General features: G+C 28.4%; 1 protein-coding gene across 1 annotated transcript in view; it reads left to right on the top strand.

Moving 5' to 3' along the window:
• Nf1 (neurofibromin 1) overlaps nucleotides 1-21739 on the top strand; it is a 162794-nt gene that overhangs the window by 33045 nt on the left and 108010 nt on the right. Inside the window, exons 12-19 of the mRNA XM_075367248.1 lie at nucleotides 1793-1986; nucleotides 4427-4610; nucleotides 9048-9234; nucleotides 11698-11739; nucleotides 14838-14911; nucleotides 17371-17526; nucleotides 19612-19778; nucleotides 20995-21166. Of these exons, the coding sequence (XP_075223363.1) occupies nucleotides 1793-1986; nucleotides 4427-4610; nucleotides 9048-9234; nucleotides 11698-11739; nucleotides 14838-14911; nucleotides 17371-17526; nucleotides 19612-19778; nucleotides 20995-21166 (1176 nt within the window). The remainder of the gene's footprint in view (nucleotides 1-1792; nucleotides 1987-4426; nucleotides 4611-9047; nucleotides 9235-11697; nucleotides 11740-14837; nucleotides 14912-17370; nucleotides 17527-19611; nucleotides 19779-20994; nucleotides 21167-21739) is intronic.

The following is a 21739-nucleotide window of genomic DNA, read 5'->3' as shown; positions in this document are numbered from 1 at the left end:
GAGTGTTGATAATTTCATTGCACTTGCATATAATTTCATTGCATTTTATTATTTTTTTAAGTACTAAACTTCAACATTTTAATTACTTAAGGCATTATTTTGTAAAGTTTACTTAACTTTTTTTTTTAATCTGTTTTGGTACTTTTGCAAAGTTGTCTGCATACACAGTAGATCTGAAAAGGTCCCAAACTAAATTTCTGTAGTTGATACAAGTAGTGACATCTCTCAGACAACCAAGGAACTATGTAGTACGATGTTTGACAAGTGTGTGTACAAAATTTCATCAACTTTATCTCTCCAGTCTCGAGTTATATTCAGCCGCATATGTTTTGTTCATGTGACCTTGTGTGAGCTCGCAACATGGAAAAGAGAAGCGCAGTAAAATTTTGTGTTCAACTTCAAAAATCTTTCGTTGAAACTTATTCTGTGATAAGTAAGCATTCGATGATGAAGCTGCATCTTGTACCACAACATACACAGGGTGGAAGCGGTTTAAAGACAGTAGAGAGTTGTGGATGATGACAAACGAAGCAGGAGGCTGTCAACAGCTGTTCATAACGAAAACATTGTGAAAATGTACGCGCTCCTGCTTGAACAACTTCATCTTACCCTTTGGGCCATAGCAGAAGAGCTAAAAATTGGTAAAAACGCAGTACGTACAATTCTAACAAAAAATTAACTGCTGAAAGGTGTACTCACGTTTGTTCCATACTTCTTGACCGAAGAACAAAAACAAGTGCATCTTTCTTGCACTCAACTTCGTTGAAACTGTCGATACTCATCCAAATTTTTTGCAAACAATTGTAACTCAGAATGAAAGCTGATGCTTCATGTATGATTCGCAAACAAAGAATCAATTGGTTGCTTGGTTGAGTTCTGGAGGACAAAGACTGGTGAAAGTCAGGCAGCAAAAATCAAGATTGAAAATGATGTTGATTGCATTCTTCGACTCAAAGGGCCTGATTCATCATGAATTTGTCCCAGTTGGTGAAACCAATAATTCTAAATTCTATTTGGAAGTAATGAAACACCTGATGCGTTGCATTCGTTGAATCCGACTCGAGTACCAGGATCCGGGCAGTTTGACTCTCTTGCACAACAGTGCTCTGGCATTCATGATAACACGTTATGCTGCAAATAAATCCTACCTGCCCTATTCACCCAACTTGGCTCCAGCAGATTATTTTCTATTCCTGAAACTCAAGTTGAAAATGAAAGGTCGCTTTTTCAACTACATTCCAGTCATCCAAAGGGCTTGCACCGAGCAGTTGAAGGCAATTCCCCAAAGTGATTTCTCAAGAGTGTTTGACAGGCTCTACCGGCACTGCGACATGTGTATAACTAGAGAAGGGTTCTATGTGGGGGGCTGATGTGAGTATATTTGTTTATCTTGAATCTGTATTTTTATTTAATTTAGTTCAGGAACTTTTCAGACATACTGTGTATACAGAACTGATATTTATTAGAAAAAAAGTTAAAACATTAAAAACTGCATAGATGTTTGTTTACTATTTCAATAATTGAAATAAGTGTACTTTACCCTTATTTTTTCTTTTATTATATTTTACTAAGAGGTAAAAAGATGTATTTATTATAATAAAAATCTATTGTGAAGAAGTACAGTTCTCTGTTAAATTATGTAATGAAGTAAGCAAAACAAAGTAGTAAGAGGAAATAATTAATCTCAATAAAATAATTATGTTTTGGTGTGGCAGGTTGCAATTTGATTACTTATTTACTAAATGCTTGTTTTGATTACATTTGTTATTAATTGTATGTTTTTTGTGTGTAGAATCAAGGTAAGGCTGGACATGAAATAACAAGCTCAACATTAGACTTAATTAATGGTTTGGTTAGCTTAGTTCATCAACCAACAATGCCAGATGTTGCCCAAGAAGCCATGGAAGCTTTACTTGTGCTACATCAGCCAGATAAGATAGAGATGTGGAATCCAGAAGCACCAATTAATACATTCTGGGATGTCAGGTAAAGTGATTTCAGTGTTTAATAATACTGAAAAAGTTGTGTTATAGTAGAAATTTACAAAATATATAATAGTAACTTAAAAAAAGAATTTTAATACTCATTAGTTTAGAAAGTATAAATAAGTATAATAGTTAAGTCAGTTTATAAAAAGTAGTAAGAAAACTTCATTAAAGAAAAAAGTGAATGGTGTAAAATTTAATTTAAAAGTTGCTTATTAAACTGTTGTTAAGTATGTGGGTTTGAAGGAAATCTCTACAGTAAGTGGTATGCTAAAGTTAGCTTCATATTACATATGAATTATATTTTCATATAAAGTTTCCAACTTTTTTTTTAAGTGGTTCATTATGGTAACTCAAATAAACATAGCAATGTTAGGCAGTTTTAGGGGGTTTCATCTGTATTTTATGTATTTGAGTTCTATTCAGCTTTTTATTCATACATTCTGCAAAAAAGATTTTTTTTATCTAACATTTTTTTAACATTACAGAACATGTGTAGTTATTTTTGGACACTGATGTAGAAATTTATGGTGTAACAATTTTTAGCTGGAAAACCAATTTCATTAATCTCATTAAACTGTGGCATTCCAATCTGCCTTTACAAAGTTATAGGTTTATCATTTTGTAGCAACAGTCACTGAATATGCTTTATTTAGAAATTCAGTATATTTAACTATCAGTAAATATTATTTTTACTATATTATTTAAACAAAGTTAAAATTAAACTAGTTGTTGGAGTGAGCTTTCTAACCAAAAGCCTGTGTTAGCATGTCTGTTTATGTTGCTTGCTTTGTTGTGTGTTTAGATGACTTTCAGGCCTAATTGAACTTTCTATTTATGTTAATACTTTTAGAAAAAAGCACTAAACAGTTTATTAAGTATAATTAAAATAACACATAGTTGCTTTGTGTTGACAATCCTAATATCTTTGACATAAGCATATCAGGATACTAAATAGATGCTTAGAGAGTAGTTTGTGACTTCCTTAATCATGGTTAATGTATTTGGTAGCAAGTGTGTATCAGTGTTTTCTTTCTGTACTGTTATTCTGTAGATATATTATTTTCATTTTTATAACAGAAAAGAAATCATTGAAATTTTTGTGTTGTATAATAATCTCATCTTCTTTAAATGGAGAAAGAAGATAGTCCAGTGTTTACCGGTAAAAATAGAGTATTACCTCAGAATTCCTTCAGAAGATTTTCATGAAAATTTGTAATTAAGCTTATCTAAACTTTTCGAGTCTTCAAGAGTTATATGTTCCTGATGTGTGCTTTTTGTTTTTTGAGGGTGAAAACTACCCCTTGTTAAAAAAAGTCAAAAACCGTAGATTTACACGTTTCAGAGATTGAAATCATGTTTAAATATTAGAATAAACATTATTTTATGTTGTGGAATATAATTTATGACGTTTTAATACGTTTCAACCCTCAGAACCACCCCTTATGATGAAATTAAAAAAAAAAATAGTTTTCAGCAGTTTGAAATGTTTTAATAGTTTTCATGTTAATGACTTTTACCAAAGTTAATTTTAAACTTCTTTTCAAGTACTTTAAAAACTATCCTATAAGTTTTTCTCAAAAAATTTTAAGTTATTTAACGTTGAAAGGTTTGACTTCAGTTTTCGGTGAACAAAAAGTTACCTTCAGCAGGGTATAACTTGGTTTGTATTGCATCTACAGAAATAAAAAAAACAAATCTCTTTGTTATTTTTTCTAATAATAATGTTTTTGATAAAACATAAGGTTTTTGAGTTATTTGTGAAAAATCGTTTAATGGTGGATGAAAAATCAACATTTCAATCATGAATAACTCAAAAAGTATTGACTACAAAAAATTTTTACAGAACTATTTTTGCTTAGAATTTACTTCGTCAATTTCTGCAGTTATTTTGAATGTAATAATTTCCACCCCCAGGGTAAAAGCACACATCAGCACTATATAACTTTTGTTCCTTGAGCTATTATACTGTCCAAATTTCACATCAATTGGTTTTATCTGAAAGAATTCTGAGCAAAAAACCATCAAACGCTGGACAAAGAGTGTATTTTGCCTGCAGAGATTTGAAAAAAAAATATATTTTTTTTTTAAGTTTTAAAATATAAATGGCGAAAATTTTTTGATATTTTCAGATTTTTTAATAATATCAAAATATTTATTATTATTTTATGGAAATGATCACACCTTTTTGAATAGATAAAAAAAAAAAAAAAACATTTTTATGTTTCTAAAAACAATTTAAAAATTTTTTTTGTAAATAGAAATTTTCAATGTTTCTTCTGCAGTACATAACAGTATTTCTTGAAAATAGGCAGTAATACACCTGATGGTTAACAGTAGGTTAGGTTGACTTAATTTCACTAATAAATTTTAATTGATAAAATAAAATTGAAATATTTTTTTTTTTTTACTATTGTTTCAGTTTTTATATTTTTGTTTAGTTCTCAGGTACTTTTTTCGATCTCACAGAAATTGATTCAGCATCAAATAGTCAATTATACTGATATTTTGAAATGGCTTAGAGAGATACTAATCTGTCGTAATGAGTTTCTTTCTAGACATAAAGACTATGCTAATGTTGGCAGTCACATACCAATTTGTAAACAGGCCCATATCAAACTTGATGTAAGTATATCAGGATAATAAATATAATGAAAATGCCATACAGTACTACCTCGTTATAATGCGGTACACAGAGAATTAAGCCTAATCTATATTGTGAGAGCGCATCACAAAATATCCAGTGTGAGTATTGTATGAGGTATATCCAGTAAGTACCTTATGTTATAAAAAATATGCATAACTTTCTACAGAATAATTCTATTACTACATGAAAGAGCATATCTTAAATTACTTCTATATATAATTTTTACCATTATTAAGGTAAATCATTTTTAACGAAATCTTGCAATCAATTTTTTCATTACTTCCTCAATGATAGGTGCCATCAGTTATGATAACCACTATTGTACTGTATTTTTCATATCGGCATTTTCATCATCATCTTACTGCTGGCTAGTAAGGGATTACTTGAGATGGAGAAACAAGTGGTAGTCACTCGACGCTAGTTAGAACTGTGAGGTGGATGCTTAAAAAATTGATCCGAGCTAAATTGTCAAATGAGACTTTCACCGGCAACATGCAGATGAGCTTTGTCATAAAGGAACAAAAAATTACAACTGACCATGCCTCTCCTTTTGTTTTGGATTGCATGTTGTAGTTTTTGATAGTATCACAATAAAGTAATGATACATTTGTAGTCTCACCACTTGGCAAGAAGTCAGTCAACAAAATTTCTTTCTTATTTCAGAAGATGGTGCACATGATTTTTCGTGTTGAAATGGTGGTTTTGAACTTCTCATTTTTTTGATGCGAGAGACCTGAGTCTCGTGACCGATAATTATTTGGCCCAAAAGATTGTGACCTTCATTTTTAAGAAAGAAAACTGAAGGAAAAGTCTTTATAAGAAAAGATTGAGCAGTGTAATTGCTTGGTTTTGTGAATCTCCATTAACATTTTTACCACCCAACAAGAGCAGACTTTGTGATAGCCTAGGTTTTGTGTTACAATTTCATGTAAAACTGTCCATGAAATTTCAGGGAACTTAATGCATAATGAAGAAATTGTAAACCATTGATTTCTTTAATTTTTTTATCCATTCATGTTACCATATTGTTATTGACGACATAAGGGTACCTCACTCCTTTGCTCATCATGCACATTACTGTGTCCCTCATTGAACTGCTGCACCCACTTTCTAACCATTCTGTCACTCATAACTTTTTCACCTGAAAATGCCACTAATTTGCGGATAAATATTAGCTGGTTAGACATTTTTTGCATTTACAAATTGGATAAATGCCCAAATTTCACAATCTGTGGGATTCTCAATTGACTTGAACATTTTAAATTAGTATTAATCAATTGTAAACAAATATTGCTATACTAGTTGTGGTCTTTATTGTAAAACCAATGAATGAGAGAGTTTAATCAACTGTAAACAAACATCACTGTAGGTGTATTTTGAAAACCAACAAATGGGAGAATGTGGCTTGCATATTCAGAGCTGAGATCGCAGTGCTGTGGCAGTGGTAAAGAGACAGTACTAACTTTCTGGATATACCTCGTACCAATGAATTCACCTTTTTTTATTGAAAGATAAATATTTTTTAATTTATAAAGATGTATTTGTACATTGGGTATATTAACGCAACATGATCTTTCTTTCTAGTTTAAATGTTCGCGATTCAGTTTATATGTAAATTGTATTTTTACTTTATCTCAGTCTACCCACAAATTATTCATTTTAGTTTATCGAAATTATGAAATAAAATAACTCGTAAACAACCCCATATTTATTTATTTTATAAATAAACATTAAGAGAAAAAAACATTAAGAGTACAAAGTATGATAATTAACTAAAATGCAGGAGTATACAAAAATACAGGACAGATTGTATGGTTAGAAATAAATAAAAAAAAAAAAAAAAAGTTATATATTCCTGATGTACATTGTGCATGAAAATTTACTGTAAAATTATACAAGTGATAAGCTTTTGTAACATGATAGCTCTGAGTGATCATGTATCACAACCACATTCATGTTAAGAAATGTTTAATCTTAAATTTTGTGTTCGGCACTACAATCTTGATGTCATAATAATAATGCATGTTCTTTGTTTTTTGTTTTCTTTTGTTATACTATGATGAACTTAGATATAGCAAACCACATTATTACGAGATTGTACTGTATTTATTGTTTAAAGTATGAATACCTATGTAAATTTTAGTACATAGATATTTAAAAAAATCTAAAACCTTTTTTCTGTTATAGTATTTCATTTTATTTACCATTAGAATATTATTTCATTAAATTTTTGTATGGTTTGTAAGATTTTGTTTTTCTCATATAACAATATATTTTCCTCATCTTTCTCCTCCTGGGAAAAAGTAGACTTAAAAATGTGTTCCAGCCTCATAATCTCAACTTTAACATCTTAGATTATCACTCTAGATCTCTGTGTCAATTTTTTTGTCCACTGATCCTTATTTATTCTATATCCTTTTAATCTTTTTAAGCTCTCTTTTTTTTGCTTCCCTTGGGATAGAATGTATTCCTTAATTTGTTTCACTTAATTTGTCTCCAAGACAGTGCCTATCTGGTAAGATCTATATTGATCTTGCCAGATCAGGTTGTAACAACTGGGCATATGGTTCTCTTTTTAAATCTTACATTTGACAATTGAAAAGGAAAGCTGGGAGAACTGTTATGAAATTTAAATTTCTTTTTCTTTTCATAAGTTAATATGCATGGGAATTTTAAAATCCTTATCCAGTAAGTTTGTGCTACTGGATTAATTATTAACCATTCATCGGCATGCATTACTCATGAAAAAAGTAGTGTTAAAAGCTCACCATATTCTGAAAAAATTGTTCTGAATAGATTTTAATATTTTATTAACTGTGTAGATATTATTCTACAACATATAAAGACCTGAGATACGCTGGTATAAATTTAGTGCTGTAGATTGTAGTATCACCAATAGATTTTTTATTATAATTTTATATATTATTTCATGTTATAGGATGGTTCAATTTTACCATAATATTTTTAGGTAGATAACTGATATAACGGAATAGAATCTGTTATAGTTGACTCCCATCCCACCATGTTATAATAAATGTTATTGTAAAGTACCATCACTTATTCAGTAATATAAATTAATTATTATTAATTTATATTACTGAATTCATAATGCAATTAACATACTATCTTATAAGTTTATCAATTGTAGTCATAAAAATTTTATATATTTATAAAAAATTAAAAATTATCAAGTTAATGATTGGAGATGTGGTGGGTCCATTTAAATGTCTATTGCCAAAAAAAATGTGAAATTTTGAAAAGTTGTGGTTTTTTAGTTTTGGCTAAAACAAGCTTTTTAAACTCAGAGCTCTAAAACAAGGTTTTTTCAGATTTATGAACAACTCATCACATCTGGACCTCACCTCAAAATCTGCAAGTTTTTTAGGAGCAGTCATCAAAGTAAAAACTTAGGTTAAATCTATGTGTACTTCATGAAAATATGATGTGTTTCTGAGATATTAATCTTCAACTTGATCGTATTTAATGTAAAATCAGGTGTTAGATTGAAAAAATGTTCTAATGGACACAAAACATTTGTTTTTAGTTGCGCAGGAAGTAACAAGTCAAGTTTGGTTTAAGTTGACATTTTGTTGGTCTTTCAATTCCATTCACTGCCCGGTAAACATTGCTAAGGTATCTAAAGAATGATTAGTCACAGTTACTATTTGCATCAAGTTTGTAAGAAACCATACTTTATTAAAAATTTTACATTTAAATAATTACATTTTTTAAATTTGTTTAATAAAATGTAAAACAAATCATTCTTAATCAATAATGAATTTTTGTTTTTATACTCCATGTAATTTCTAAAAACATCATTACTACCCTTTTAATAAAATTTAGGGAAAAAGTGAATGTAAATTTTTGCTCAGAAATTATGTACATAATACATAATATATATAATATCTGTTAATCATGTACAAATATTTACAGACAAATTAACATTTTTGTGTTTAGTGTTATCAGTATTTTAGTCATTTCTTATGAATTCCAAATCAGTTATTGTCTCTAGGTTCTTTTATTCTAATAAGAGTTATTTTGTTACATTTAAGAAGGTTACATTTGTATGATGTGTTATTAGGAAGTTAGATGCTTTCCACTGTTTCCTTTTGTTCTCTAACCTCTCATTATAATGAGTATAGTAATTCATTTGCATTACTTTCATATTATCCCACACAAAAGCCAGTGAAAATGTATAACGATTGTAAGCATACATTCTTTGTCTTATAATATAAACAAATGCATGATCCTGAACATTTTCTATGTGTCAAGTCAAGAATTGTTCAAATCAAGTCAATGTATTTCCACCCAAATTTTGTTTTTTGTGCTTGCTTGAAAAATGATTTTCTTGATCTTTGCTATGTTTAATAGATTTATGTATTATTTTTCATCGTTTCTGTATTTACATTTTATAGGTTGTATTTTTTATGTATCTGTGGAGTATAGACATTGAGGCTGTTTTGGTAGCAATGTCATGTTTTGCTTTACTCTGTGAAGAAGCTGATATTAGGTCTGGTTCTGATGAAGTTACAGTTACATTTTTATTACCTAATTACCATCTTTATCAAGAATTAGCTCAGGCTTCTACAGTTTTGACAACAGGTTAGTGAAATTTAGATTAAAACGTGAAAAGTTTTTACTTTTAGAAAATTTACTTTATTCTCTAAAAACAAAATAATGATGTAATTAAAGTTATATTCAGTCTTAATCATTTGATATAGCTGGAACATAAAGGACATCAGACAATCTGTTAAAGTTACTTTTCATATAATATAGCAACAAATTATTATTTTTGAAACATTAGAGTAATTAAACTAGTAAAAATTGAAATAAATTTAACTTTTTTGTAGTAGATGTTATTTAGATAAAACAAATTGTATTTCAAAACATATTTTTGTTTAAAATAACAAAGAGTTCACAAGAGTTTGTTATCTACGGTAGGTAATGAAAAGATGCAAAAAGATTTTTTTGAGAATTTTTTAAAATTAAATCAAAACATTTTCAATATAATGTAACTTGGTGACAGAAACTGATAATGATCTAGTGTAATTGTTTTATAAGTGTCCACTATCCGTTGATTGTGTCTTATTATCTTGAGATCACAAAAAAGTAATTTTGTGTAACCCAGAAACTTTTGAGTATTCTGAATGTGTGAGTATATGTATATTTTTATTTAACTAACAGTTCAGAGATTTTGTAATTTATTTTAATGGGGAATTGTAATAAAACAGTGGATGAATATGAATTCTTGTTGACCAACATTTTAAAAATTGAAAAATGTTTTTCTTAATCTATGCTATATTTTATCGATTTATGCATTATTTTTCATCATTTCTTTATTTGCATTATATATTTTATATTTTTTTTATACATTCTGGACTATAGTCAACAAGGGTGTTATACACATGAGGCTTAGACTGTGAGCCCTTCTAAGTATGAAAATTTCCTTAAGGTGTTGTGCATGTGAAATATTAGGTATAGCCCAAAAGGCAATAAATATATTCAATTTTTATTGAAGTAGTATGAAAATAGTGTAAATTTTTTTGAGAAATTCTATTTTAAAATCTTATTTATTTTAATTATTTCTTTTTAATTTTGTTGTAAGTTTGCATGCTAAAAATAAGTTCAGAAATAAAAGTATATTCATAAAAATGAGCAAATTAGAATCTTGTCAAAAGTAAGATATTTCATAGATATGTACATAAAGATTACATTATATTTCAGGATATTTAAAATTAAAACTGTTAAAAAAAAAAGAAAAAAATTGAGTTTAGAATCTTTCCTGGGGTAAACATACTAAAATTTTAATAATAATGTTTAAACCAGTGATTCCCAAACTGTATGCTATGGCACCCCAGGGAGCTGCAGCCTCTTCATAGGGGTGCCGCAAAATATTTTAAAAGTTTCATAAGTAATTGGACCAAGACATTTATAATTATTAATTTAATGTTAATAAAGGAAAAAATAATGTAGACACACATATTTATTTTTATCTCTTGCTGTCTTACTTACGGTAGGGCGCCATGGAAAAATTTTAATTGAAAAAGAGTGCTGCAACTTGGAAAAGTTTGGGAACCACTGGTATAAACTATTTTTTGAGAAATCCAGTTTATTGTACATATTTTTATGTAGTGATTGTGCATATAATTCATAGCTTTTTCTTTCAGTTTTAACTGGTTTGTGGTAACAAAAACTGTACTAATAAACAGTTCACATTTGGAGTAATTTAAAGGGGGGGGGGGGCAACAGTTAAATAACAGATTAGTATTAAGTATTAAATAAGTAATATGATCATGTAGATTACTTAATATATACATAATGTTTATTAAATTGCATTATTAAGCTGCTTCCATGATATATTAATTTTGGCTTGTTTTGGACAATCAGCCCACACCTTAATGTTATCTTTTTTTTAATCTTTTCTGTGATCCCTTTTATGCAGATAAGAATTATGACACGTTTATTTACTACAATGTTTCCATCTATAATAATTGAGAAGGGAATGATCAGTGAACAGCTGCCTCCATCTTGAAACCTCATAGGGTGGCACTCTGCTAATGGGCTTATTGGGAACTCACTACCCATCTCAGTTGCAAAAGGAGGCTTGAGGTTGAAGTCCTTATGTTCCCTTGTACCTCCTACTGTTTATCTAAAATAAGTTTTAAGTTAACATTGTTATCAAAATGTCCACATTAAGCCTATATAATATATTACCACCCTCAATTTTTATTGTTGATATGAATGTGGAAGAGAAAACCGAAAAGTAAGTAACTGATTGTCTAATTATAAAAATATGCTTTCTTTGATGTCGTTTAATTAGAAAATGAGATTGTAAACCTTTTTTCCTTATATTTATAAAAAGAAAAAATCAGTCTGACTTGTAGTGCTGATTTTACTACACTAATGAATAAATAAATATAATAAATAAAATGCAAACTTTAATTATATTTAATAGATTCCTTAATTAAATTTAATATAATGTTATTTAAGTTTATATACCAAGTTTGAAGTAATCATTATAGTAGAGATTGTTACAAATTAGAGAGTATTCTCCTCTGCTTACAGCCAGCGGGGAATCAAGAGTATGTTTACCGGATCCAAATAGTGGTGAGTTAAGTAAAATGATTGTATATAGCGATTTGGATTTTTATTGTTAAAAAGATAAATTAAATTGCTTTTAGGCAATAGGTTTTTATGGTAATTATCTTTATGCTGTACTACTGTATAATTAGTCCTTTTATATTTTTCGTAGAAAATTGCTGTGGATTTTTTTTGTAATTAGCATATTAACACCATGTTTGGCAAAATATAAGCCAATCTAGATATTTTTTATCTTAACATGAATTTTAAAAGATTAAGATGTAGCATGCACTATTGCGAATAAAAAATATTTGAAATGATAAACTGAATATTTAAAATTTTTTTTTTCTCGATTTGGTAATTTTCTTATGCAATTTTTTTTTTTTTTAGTGAGAACAAATAGTGCAATCAAAAATAGAAAACTCAAAATGATGTATCCTGTCACCATTATATGATGGTTTCGTATGAGTTATCTTTTCTCTTTAAAAGATACTTATTTAGTACTTTATTTGGCAGATGATTCTTTTTTGACGTTAACACCTCAAATAAAAATATATTTCATCTTTCAGTGATACTCCCAATATATTTATGTAATTTTAGAATTTTGAAGAGTATTCTTAGGATAACATATCAGTAGTAATTTATAAAAGAAATAAAAACATGATTCTGATTATTATTAACTGAATAATATAATACTTAGAATAATATAATACTATTGTATATACAAATAGCAAAATAGAAAGTAAAGAATATAAAGAACAGATATAGCTTATTTATTAAATTTACAATTTTTAATTATCTATCCTTGTAAAAGATTGTTTTGTACGATATGAGCATTTTTTACCAGTTTTTAGAATTTTAGCAGAATCTCAAGAGCTTTCTTATAGACATTTATTCAGATTTTCATAGACATTTTATTTCCGACCTTTAGTCTTTAGGTGAGGTTTCAGGCACAAACCCTTTCTAGGTTATCACTACAGTAATGAGTAATTAATAAAGTGAAGTAATTACTAAAATGGATTTTACTTAGAATGGGTTTATAAATTTTTCATGTTAAAGGTGCATAATTTAAATTTTATATCAATTTATTTAGGTCATGAAGAACTGTTTTATGTTGAACTTTGTCTTTTAATAACTATAACAAGTACAAAGTATCTAAGATTTGAAAGACAGTAGTTAGAGTTACATTTTGTGAGAGTAATGATTTATTTTTTTAAATGTTTTTCTCTGTGGCGAACATTTGTAGGGCCAGTTTTTCCTGTATTTTGATTAGCTTAATTCAGAGATATTAATCCCTGTATTTTGATGAGTGTAATACAGAGATGAGTCAATTGAATGTTTTGACTGTAAAAAAAGTAAGCTGGCATGAAATAGTTGGTCTTGAAGGAGACTATGCCATTTTGATATTTTCTTTCATGTCAGGTTGCCTATTTTCATTAAAACAGGTAGAATTGTTGTGCAGTTTTTATTTATTTAAACTTGAGTGAATATTTGTTTAGCATGGTTGTTAAGCATTAAGATTACTTAGCTACATTACATAACCAATATAATGTGATTAAGTAATGTATAAAATGATAAATAAATATTAGATGAAATACTTTACACCACCAGTAACATAGTACAATAATAAAATAATGAAAGGAATAAACAATATAAAGAGTATGTTACTGTTATAAATAGTAAATTATAAATAAATCATAATTTACCAAGAATTATTAATCATGATATCATTTAAAATAAATTCTATCTATTCCCTGGTCCTGTTCAGCTAATGCCATGTCTGGGTGTTAATAAGGCCTCTCCATCTTCTTCGATCTTTCCTCCACTTCTCCTTGATTTGTTGCCATCTGTATATCCCCTCTTCTCCACACTGTCTCTAATTCCCTCCTTCCATTTCTGTCTTCTATCAATCTCTAGTCCCTCCATTTTCTTTGGCAACTTTTCTCACTGTTCTTTTAAAATGTCTTGGACCTTCATAACCTTCTTCTTTCAACTTTGTTCCCCCCCCCCCCCCGTGCTTTCCATATTTGGTTCTTCTCTTATACCTACACTTTTTATCCTATCCCTTCCTGTTTTTCCTTTCATTGCTCTGAGTAACTTCATCTGTCCTGTAGAGTTGTAGTATAATTTATACGTCATGATCTTAGCTTTTCTGGTGCTTTTTTATTCCATACAATATATTTTATTGTGTAATACAAATTTTCCCCTTTTTTGAAGTCTCTAATATTTCATCATGGATCCTATCATCCTCATATACATCACTTCCCATGTCAATAAAACTTCTAATCAATCTCAAAGGTTCATCATTCAATTTAATATTTCCTCCAATATTCCTCTGTCTTTTCCAAAAACTTCACTCTTGACTTATTTAAAGTTCATATTTTTCCATGCTACTAGACCTTGCACCTAACTCGGTCTGTACATCGTCAGCAGTTTCACCCCATAATACATCATCTGCAAATTAATTTTTTTTTCTCTCTTCCACTATTTCTGTCACCTGGTGGTTCATTCCTTCCATAACCACATTAAGCAATGCTAAGGGTAAGATACTTACCTGATTCAGTCCGTTTCTTAACTCAAACTATTTCACAGGTATTTCCATGTGGTGTTTTTACTTTGTTTCTATAGCCCACATATATTTTCTTAATATCAACATCTTTTTTTTTTCTATACCTATTCTTCTCGGTTCTTGCCTGTCAACAAAATCGTATGTTTTTTCTATGTCGATAAATAGCATTATCACCTTTTGCTTTTGTTTTCTTATGTTTCAACACGTTTATTGAACAATTAATTAAGTAATTGATTAAAAAATTTTCTTTGTGTGTAATTAAATCCTCTTTTTCTGTAAGAAAATCCCTTATTTTTAATTTTTTTGTTATCGGTATGTGCAGTTACACCAATAATTAATGTTGATGCATAGATTTAAAAAAATGTTTATTTAGAAATTTCTTGTGATATTTTCTCTGTGTCTTTAATAATGTGTGAGTATACATTATTACTGAAAAACTTATATTTTACAATGTTTTTCATTTCATAACTTAGTATTTTTTTTTGCTATGTTTTCTCTGTAAATATATTTCAATTTTGAAATTGTTTGTTGTAAATGAATATTTTGATTTTAACAGGTCGTGCTGCATTACAGAAAAGAATTATGGCTTTATTAAGGAAGATTGAACATTGTGTTAACGGAGTTAGTCCAGTGAGTACTGTATTTATTTTTGATAAGGTAATTACTTTTTTAAATTTGTTACTCATGTATAAGCATTTCATCAAACTAGGCGATTTTTAATATGTAATAAATATTAGAAAAATAAACCATTACCTTACCAATATTTACCTCGCTTACCTTATCATTTTGTTAAATAAAAGTATCTTCAGTGCCAGGTCACCATCAGAGTTATCCCTCTAACAGAAAAAGCTAATATTAACACTTTCTTTCTCATGTCTGCTACATTTGAACATATTAAATGGTCAGATGCCCATTCAAATCCAGCCATCTGGATTTGAAGCAATTTTTCACCCAATATATATCCGGTATAGATTTTTAGATTACAAAGAATGGTATTTTCTTTAGTATTCCCTGCACTCTGATGGAATTTGTATGAACAATTATGGAGAAGGATCAATTCTTCTTATCTGTGCATAGCACAGCCACGATATTCTTTTACATAGGTTCTTTTTTAGTTCCATGTCAGTGGCAGTTCTGATTGTAACATTTACACCTATTCCTATTTAATATATAAAATTCTCTATGTTGTTATTTTTTAAAGTGAAATGAAATTTTTTTTAAAAGTTATGTCAATTCTTCAAGAGAATTATGGCAATATGTATCTGAAGGCAAAGTAGACGATCCTAATAAAGTCACTCATGAAATAAAATTACTGCAAGATACACTCTGTCAAAAGAAATTCAGAACAAGAAAAAGAAAGAAAATGTCTGGAATTGCCCCAATTATTTAGACTTTGCATGCCATAAACTTCAAAATTTATCACGCAAAGTTTAATTATTGTTGATTTATTTTTAATGTGCTGTGTAAAGTTTTTATCTTACTAGTTTTTCTGCCCTGTGTAGTTTGTCTGTTAGTTTTTCTATACTAGTTTTTATCTTTTCACATGAAGTTCTGTATTTGTAGTAGAATTTTTTATTTTTTCAAAAAACATTTTTTTTTTAAAACCATGAAAATATATGAAAAACTATAAAGAAATAAAAGATTTTCCTGTTACATAATTCAACATTTCATTTGTATGTTTCTATGTAACTGTATACAAGTAAATATGATACATATTTAAATATGATTATATAATTTATTTGTAATTATAAAAGTTTTATTAGTTAATTGATGACATAACTAATTTTTAGATCAAAGACCATATGAATCTATCAAATTTATCGCTTAATTTAAACTCTTAAGAATTTTAGTGTGGCCTCATTTTACTTTTTGAGCAGAAATTAGGAGAAAGTTTTTGCAAGCTATAACTTGAAAACAAAACTTCCTGGATCTTTGTTTATGTGAACTTTTTTCTTTATTTTTTTAGGGCATGACCTAAATTCTTTGTATTTCTTCATGTGATAATATAATTTTATTAATTATTCACTGGCAACATCCTTATTTACTTATTAATAATACTTAGTATAATTACTATATTTTATAGCTGTATTTATAAGGAAATTGTTGCTTTAGGTTAAATATTAATTATTGTAAATTGAATACTAAAATTGTAGTTAAGATGACATTATTTTGTAAATCTGCAGGGAAAGTTAAATCCAGATTTATGAGTTAAAATTATTTAACTATAGTTTAGATTCCATGATAAATTTTATTCTGTTATGAACTGAATTAAGTTAGTTAAAAATTAAGAGAGAATGCCATCATTTATAATATTTTCTTCATTGACAGTTCTTCAGAATAAATTACTTTACAGTTGGTAGTGTACTTGTGGTTGAATGAAACGCACATGCGGTATTGTAGAAAAGGTAATAGTTGTTTATAAACTTCTTGTCTCAATGCAGTAACATATGTAGATGTAATATTTTATATATGCTCCACTTTTGCTCTCAGAAGAGTGGATTCTTCACATTAAAAATGCTTCTGGGTGTGCATGCATGGATTTATTTTTCACAGATAAATAAAAGCCAGCGATGAGTATTTTATGTGTAACCTGAAGTTATTTTGCATATAAAACATAATCTTAATGCCATCTGCATAGATTATAAATTAATATACCAGTGTTGTCATGTCCTGGGGATGTTTTGTGTTACTAACTAATCACTCATTTGACATTAAATCTTTTACAATGTGTTTACTCATGGATATTATTTTTCTAAAATTAATCTTTGTAAGAGTCATATTATTTTGTATTAAGTAACATAATGTGAAGAAATAACATATTATGTTATTTCATAACATATAATGTGAATTTAGTTTCTTTTTTTCGTAGCCAATAATGGAACTAGTATGAATACAACTACTATAGACACAATTGAGGTGTACTACTCCATTGTGTTGATTCACTACTCCATTTGGATTAGTATTATATTTCCATTGTGTTCATATTAAAATTTATTTACTTACTCACTGTTTACATTGTTGTCAGAAAAAGATATTATAATTATTGATTTTACTTACCATAAATTCTAATTACTTTGAAATTTTCTTAGGCTTGGGAAGAAACATGCCGTAATTGGCACGGACTTACAAAACTACTCACATCATATCCGAAGGCAAAACTTGAAGATGGAGGGCAATTAGAATCCTTTCATCGATCAGTTGGTAAAAGAAGAGCCTCTCATCAGAATTCAGATCATGAACTAGAGGTAACAGTTTATGTAGATTTGTACTGATATCATTTACCGTAAAGAGATTTTTGTTAATTTTTCTGTTCTATTTTTTCTGTTTTTTGTTAATTCAACTTTTACTTCTCTATTAATCTGACTTATTAGCAGTTGATTTTGCACAGAGTGTAACAATCTTGCTGATTTACTTTTTTTTATTTCATGTCTGTTTTTCATGTATTTAAGTGTGAAGTGAAGTGAACAAAACGAAGTAACTTCACTTAAGTAACAACTAGGCATTAAGTAATTCATAAAAATCAGTTTAAAAGGTTTTACTTATGTCAAGCACCATTTGATGCCAAGCTGCTCTATACATCTACAATTCTAAAATAGTAAAGTAGTTACTAGGCATAGTAGTTACTCAGCTTAAGTAGTAACTTATTTTAGCTGTTTTCTGCTCAACATATTTTTACCAGACAAGCTCCTATTGTGAATTCATATTTATCAGTTGCAGATTTTCACATGAACAGTTCATGTTAAGGTAAAACTCCTTAAAATTTTATCATTGAGCAAAGAAGAGGGTGAAATTGAAAGAAAATTTGACAGGGATCTGTTTGTAAAGATTATTTGCAAACAACCAGTTATTTTACAGAAACCTGGTATTTTAAATGTTAATAAGCAAGCTTAGGAAAAATTGCCAAAAATTCGCAAATTTTTCTTAAGCTTGCTGAGCAGTACTATCGTATTCTTGGGAAGACAGTAAGCACTGCTTAATTAACAAATCTGCTAAACAACATAAAGAGTACTAGTTAAAAAAAAAAAATTGATTGTAATTAAATAACTAGCATTGTTTTTAACTCACTGGACCACACAGTCTTTCTCTTCCCCAACAGCAGTTTCAGGGTTTCATTATCTAACCAATCACCAAAATATTAGGCAACATTGCGCGGAACATCACAAGAAAGAAAAACTTTTTAAACTCTCTCTAACGATGCTCAAATACAATTGGCAATGGAATCATTATTTTAGTTTCCCAAAGGATTTCTCTGTTCTTTCATTTGCATGTATTAAGTTAAAATTTATTTCTTCACTGTTCATGAGTATTTTTGAATAGGATTTCAACAGGGTGAAATTCCATAGCCCGAATCTCCTAGCAAACAAGCTGCCCCATCTGAAATTATATACGTTATTAGATTACATCTTCAAATGCTGGCATTATGGACGTTTTTTGACCATTCATTACTAATCCTATTACATATTTCATTAGCTTCACACTTACCACTCTTTATATTAGCTTATCCCATATTGTTTACTTACTCATCTGAAAACACAGCTGGCTTTTTTTACTTCAGTATAAGTACAGTTTAATACCTGTACTACACTTAATATTGAAAATGGATTTGCTACAAAATCTTAGCTGTATTTATCTCTCTTCCTGTGTTAGAAAAATGATTCACTTGTTTGATTTTTCAATGATATGATCCATTACATAACCAGTGTTAAAGTGGAGTGATGAACTCCTATGTCTTCAGCTGTACCATACTGGCTTCCAAGATTGTCAACAAAATAAAGGAACAACTCCATTTTTTCCTTTGCATCAAAGCCCCCTCACATTGTTCATCATTTTCTACCATCCCCTGTCAAGAAATTGATATTTTCAATAATAAAAATTACAATAATTCTTTGCAGTTGTTTATCAATGTACTTTATACATCTTCACAAACTTGTATATGTATAACCATATAAATAAATATAACACAAGGATGACACCTTTACAGCCTAATAAAAAATGAAGTACTTAACTTAGGTTTTCAAAATTACTCATCTTTACATGTGCATTAGTGCACGCAGGCACATGCGCATACGCATACAAACACACACAGACACACCCAAGAAGTTATTTGTATTTCCAGATTACTTGATTAAATTCGTGCCGTTTTATTCACTCTAAACTTAGTACTTTATTGAAAAAAGTTAAGTAAAAGTAACTACTTCATTTTATTTACACCATCTATTTGGGTGATTGTTTTCTTTAGTTGATATATTTACATAACAAGTATGTAAATCTAATTTATTTCATTAGTATTAATAATTGCTTAGTTTTCTCTCTGATTAATGCTATTTCAGGATCAGATTAATGAATGGGCTAACATGACTGGTTTCCTTTGTGCACTTGGTGGTGTTTGCTTACAGCGAAAATCTCCATCAAAGCCACCACTTTCAAATATAGATCCTCGTAAAACAAGTGTACTTCCTAACACTGGTCAAGAAGTGCTATACAGCCCTGTTACTCAGTAAGTATTGTTGTACATCATTAAAGTTCAGTGTAATTTTGTTTTATAATGTAATTTGTGATATTTTTTGTTTACTTAGGTGGTAATAATTGAAATTAAAAAATAACAGAATTAAGAAATGTATTGTTTAAAATAGTCTGTCAATTCATGTTTGATAAAAATATGTTATGAAATTTTTTTTCAAGAATTATTTTTCTTCTTTTTCTCCATTTCATGGGTAGATTATGTAGCCTGTTTTGGCACCTAACTTCTCAAAGCTCTTCTTCGTTGCTTTTCTTTTATGTGCTGTCTTTTATCTTACCTGGTAAGCATTCATTCTAAGTCTGTACATCAATTGAATTTATATCATTAAATTTATTTTAAAAGAAGGGAAATATTCAACATATCTCTCTCTTTATATCCATTCTAGTGTATCAAGTTTAATCTACTGATCACTTTCTACAGTAAGTGTTCAATACCACTATTGTTAATGGTCATCTTAAAGATGGTTCACCTTAAAATAACATTTTGGAAACTTTATGTATATAATTAAAAATTTTTTTTTTCTATTGCTATATAAAATTAATGTAATTCATGTACCTTATTTTTTACTGTTATTTAATTTGTCTGGTCTAAGTAGTAAAAATTTATCTCTAATAATAAAAATTTTCAGCTACTTTAATTTAGGTCACAACTTACATCACAAATTAAATTAATTTTTTTTTATAGTCACAAAATGTTTTTTTTTAATAAATTCTCTGTTTAACATTCTGCAGTCAAGAGATATTTTTATTTGCTGATTGATCTAAAACACTTCCCATGTTGAGTTTGGAACTTGAGTAGTTTAGTTAAGAATTGCATCATGTCTCATCCACCTAATTTATATAGAAAATTATGTTATTAGAATCACAATCAATTATTTTAAACACTTTTATACAATTAAGATAATTTCTCAGTCTAACTAAATGGTGGGGGAGATATCATTTTGCTGCAGTAGATAGAAAATGTTGGATATATATTAGCAATCTTAAGAAAGGATGCTAGTATTTATTTTTTAAGATTATATAACTCTGCTGTTAAGATTTTTTTTCCTAAGTTTAATCTATCTACTATAATGGTAAAAATGAAGAAGGTTTTATATATATATATAACCACATTAATATAACTTCATAATATATATATAATATAACTACATTAATATATATATATATATTAATGTCCTGATTTACTTTGACAGATTTGTTGATGAACTTCTAAATTTGTTGGTGTGCAATAATGAAAAATTTGGAAATCCAATACAAAAGCATGTTAAGGAACTAGTTGGTCATGAGATGTCACCTTCTCTTTACCCGATACTGTTTGATCAAATTAAAGCTATAGTAGAGAAGTTCTTTGACTCACAAGGGCAGGTAATGTTACATTCATTTCTTCAGACTCTTAGTTGCTTATAATTGCATAATTAGAATGTTTATTCTGTTATATCATCTTGTAATTAATAAGTGATCTATTTATTGAGTGGTTTTCATTCGCATTATTTAATATTTTAATTAATATTTTGATTCAATCTAAAATTTATAATTTGTTTTATTTGATAAATAAATTATAGTAAATTTGTGTTGTATAAAAAAAATTTTTTTAGGCTGTGTGAGTTTGTAAAAATTACTACTATTTTATTAATAAAAACATTATTAAAAATAAATTAAAAACTTGTTCCTTATTAGGTGTAAGTCTAATTCACTGTATTGGCTGTAGTTGCACATATAAATAGAGGACTGTTTATATTGCTTAAGAATATTTATCTTGGATAATAACAGTAGTCAACATTTTGTCTAATGAGTACCAGCAGGTGTACTTAAAGCAGTTTTTTATCCTGTTTTCAAATGTGTATTTGGAATTTCTCCATCACCCAAAGCTTTTTGTAGTTAATTTTTTTAAATATTTTAAAATGCTTTTTTTTCCATTTGTTGATTGTTAAGTAAAAT

The sequence above is a fragment of the Lycorma delicatula genome, chromosome 5, assembly GCF_047948215.1.
Source record: "Lycorma delicatula isolate Av1 chromosome 5, ASM4794821v1, whole genome shotgun sequence".
Lineage (NCBI taxonomy): Eukaryota > Metazoa > Arthropoda > Insecta > Hemiptera > Fulgoridae > Lycorma > Lycorma delicatula.
The sequence above is the reverse complement of the archived record's forward strand: the minus strand, read 5'-3'. Positions and strand labels throughout refer to the sequence as shown.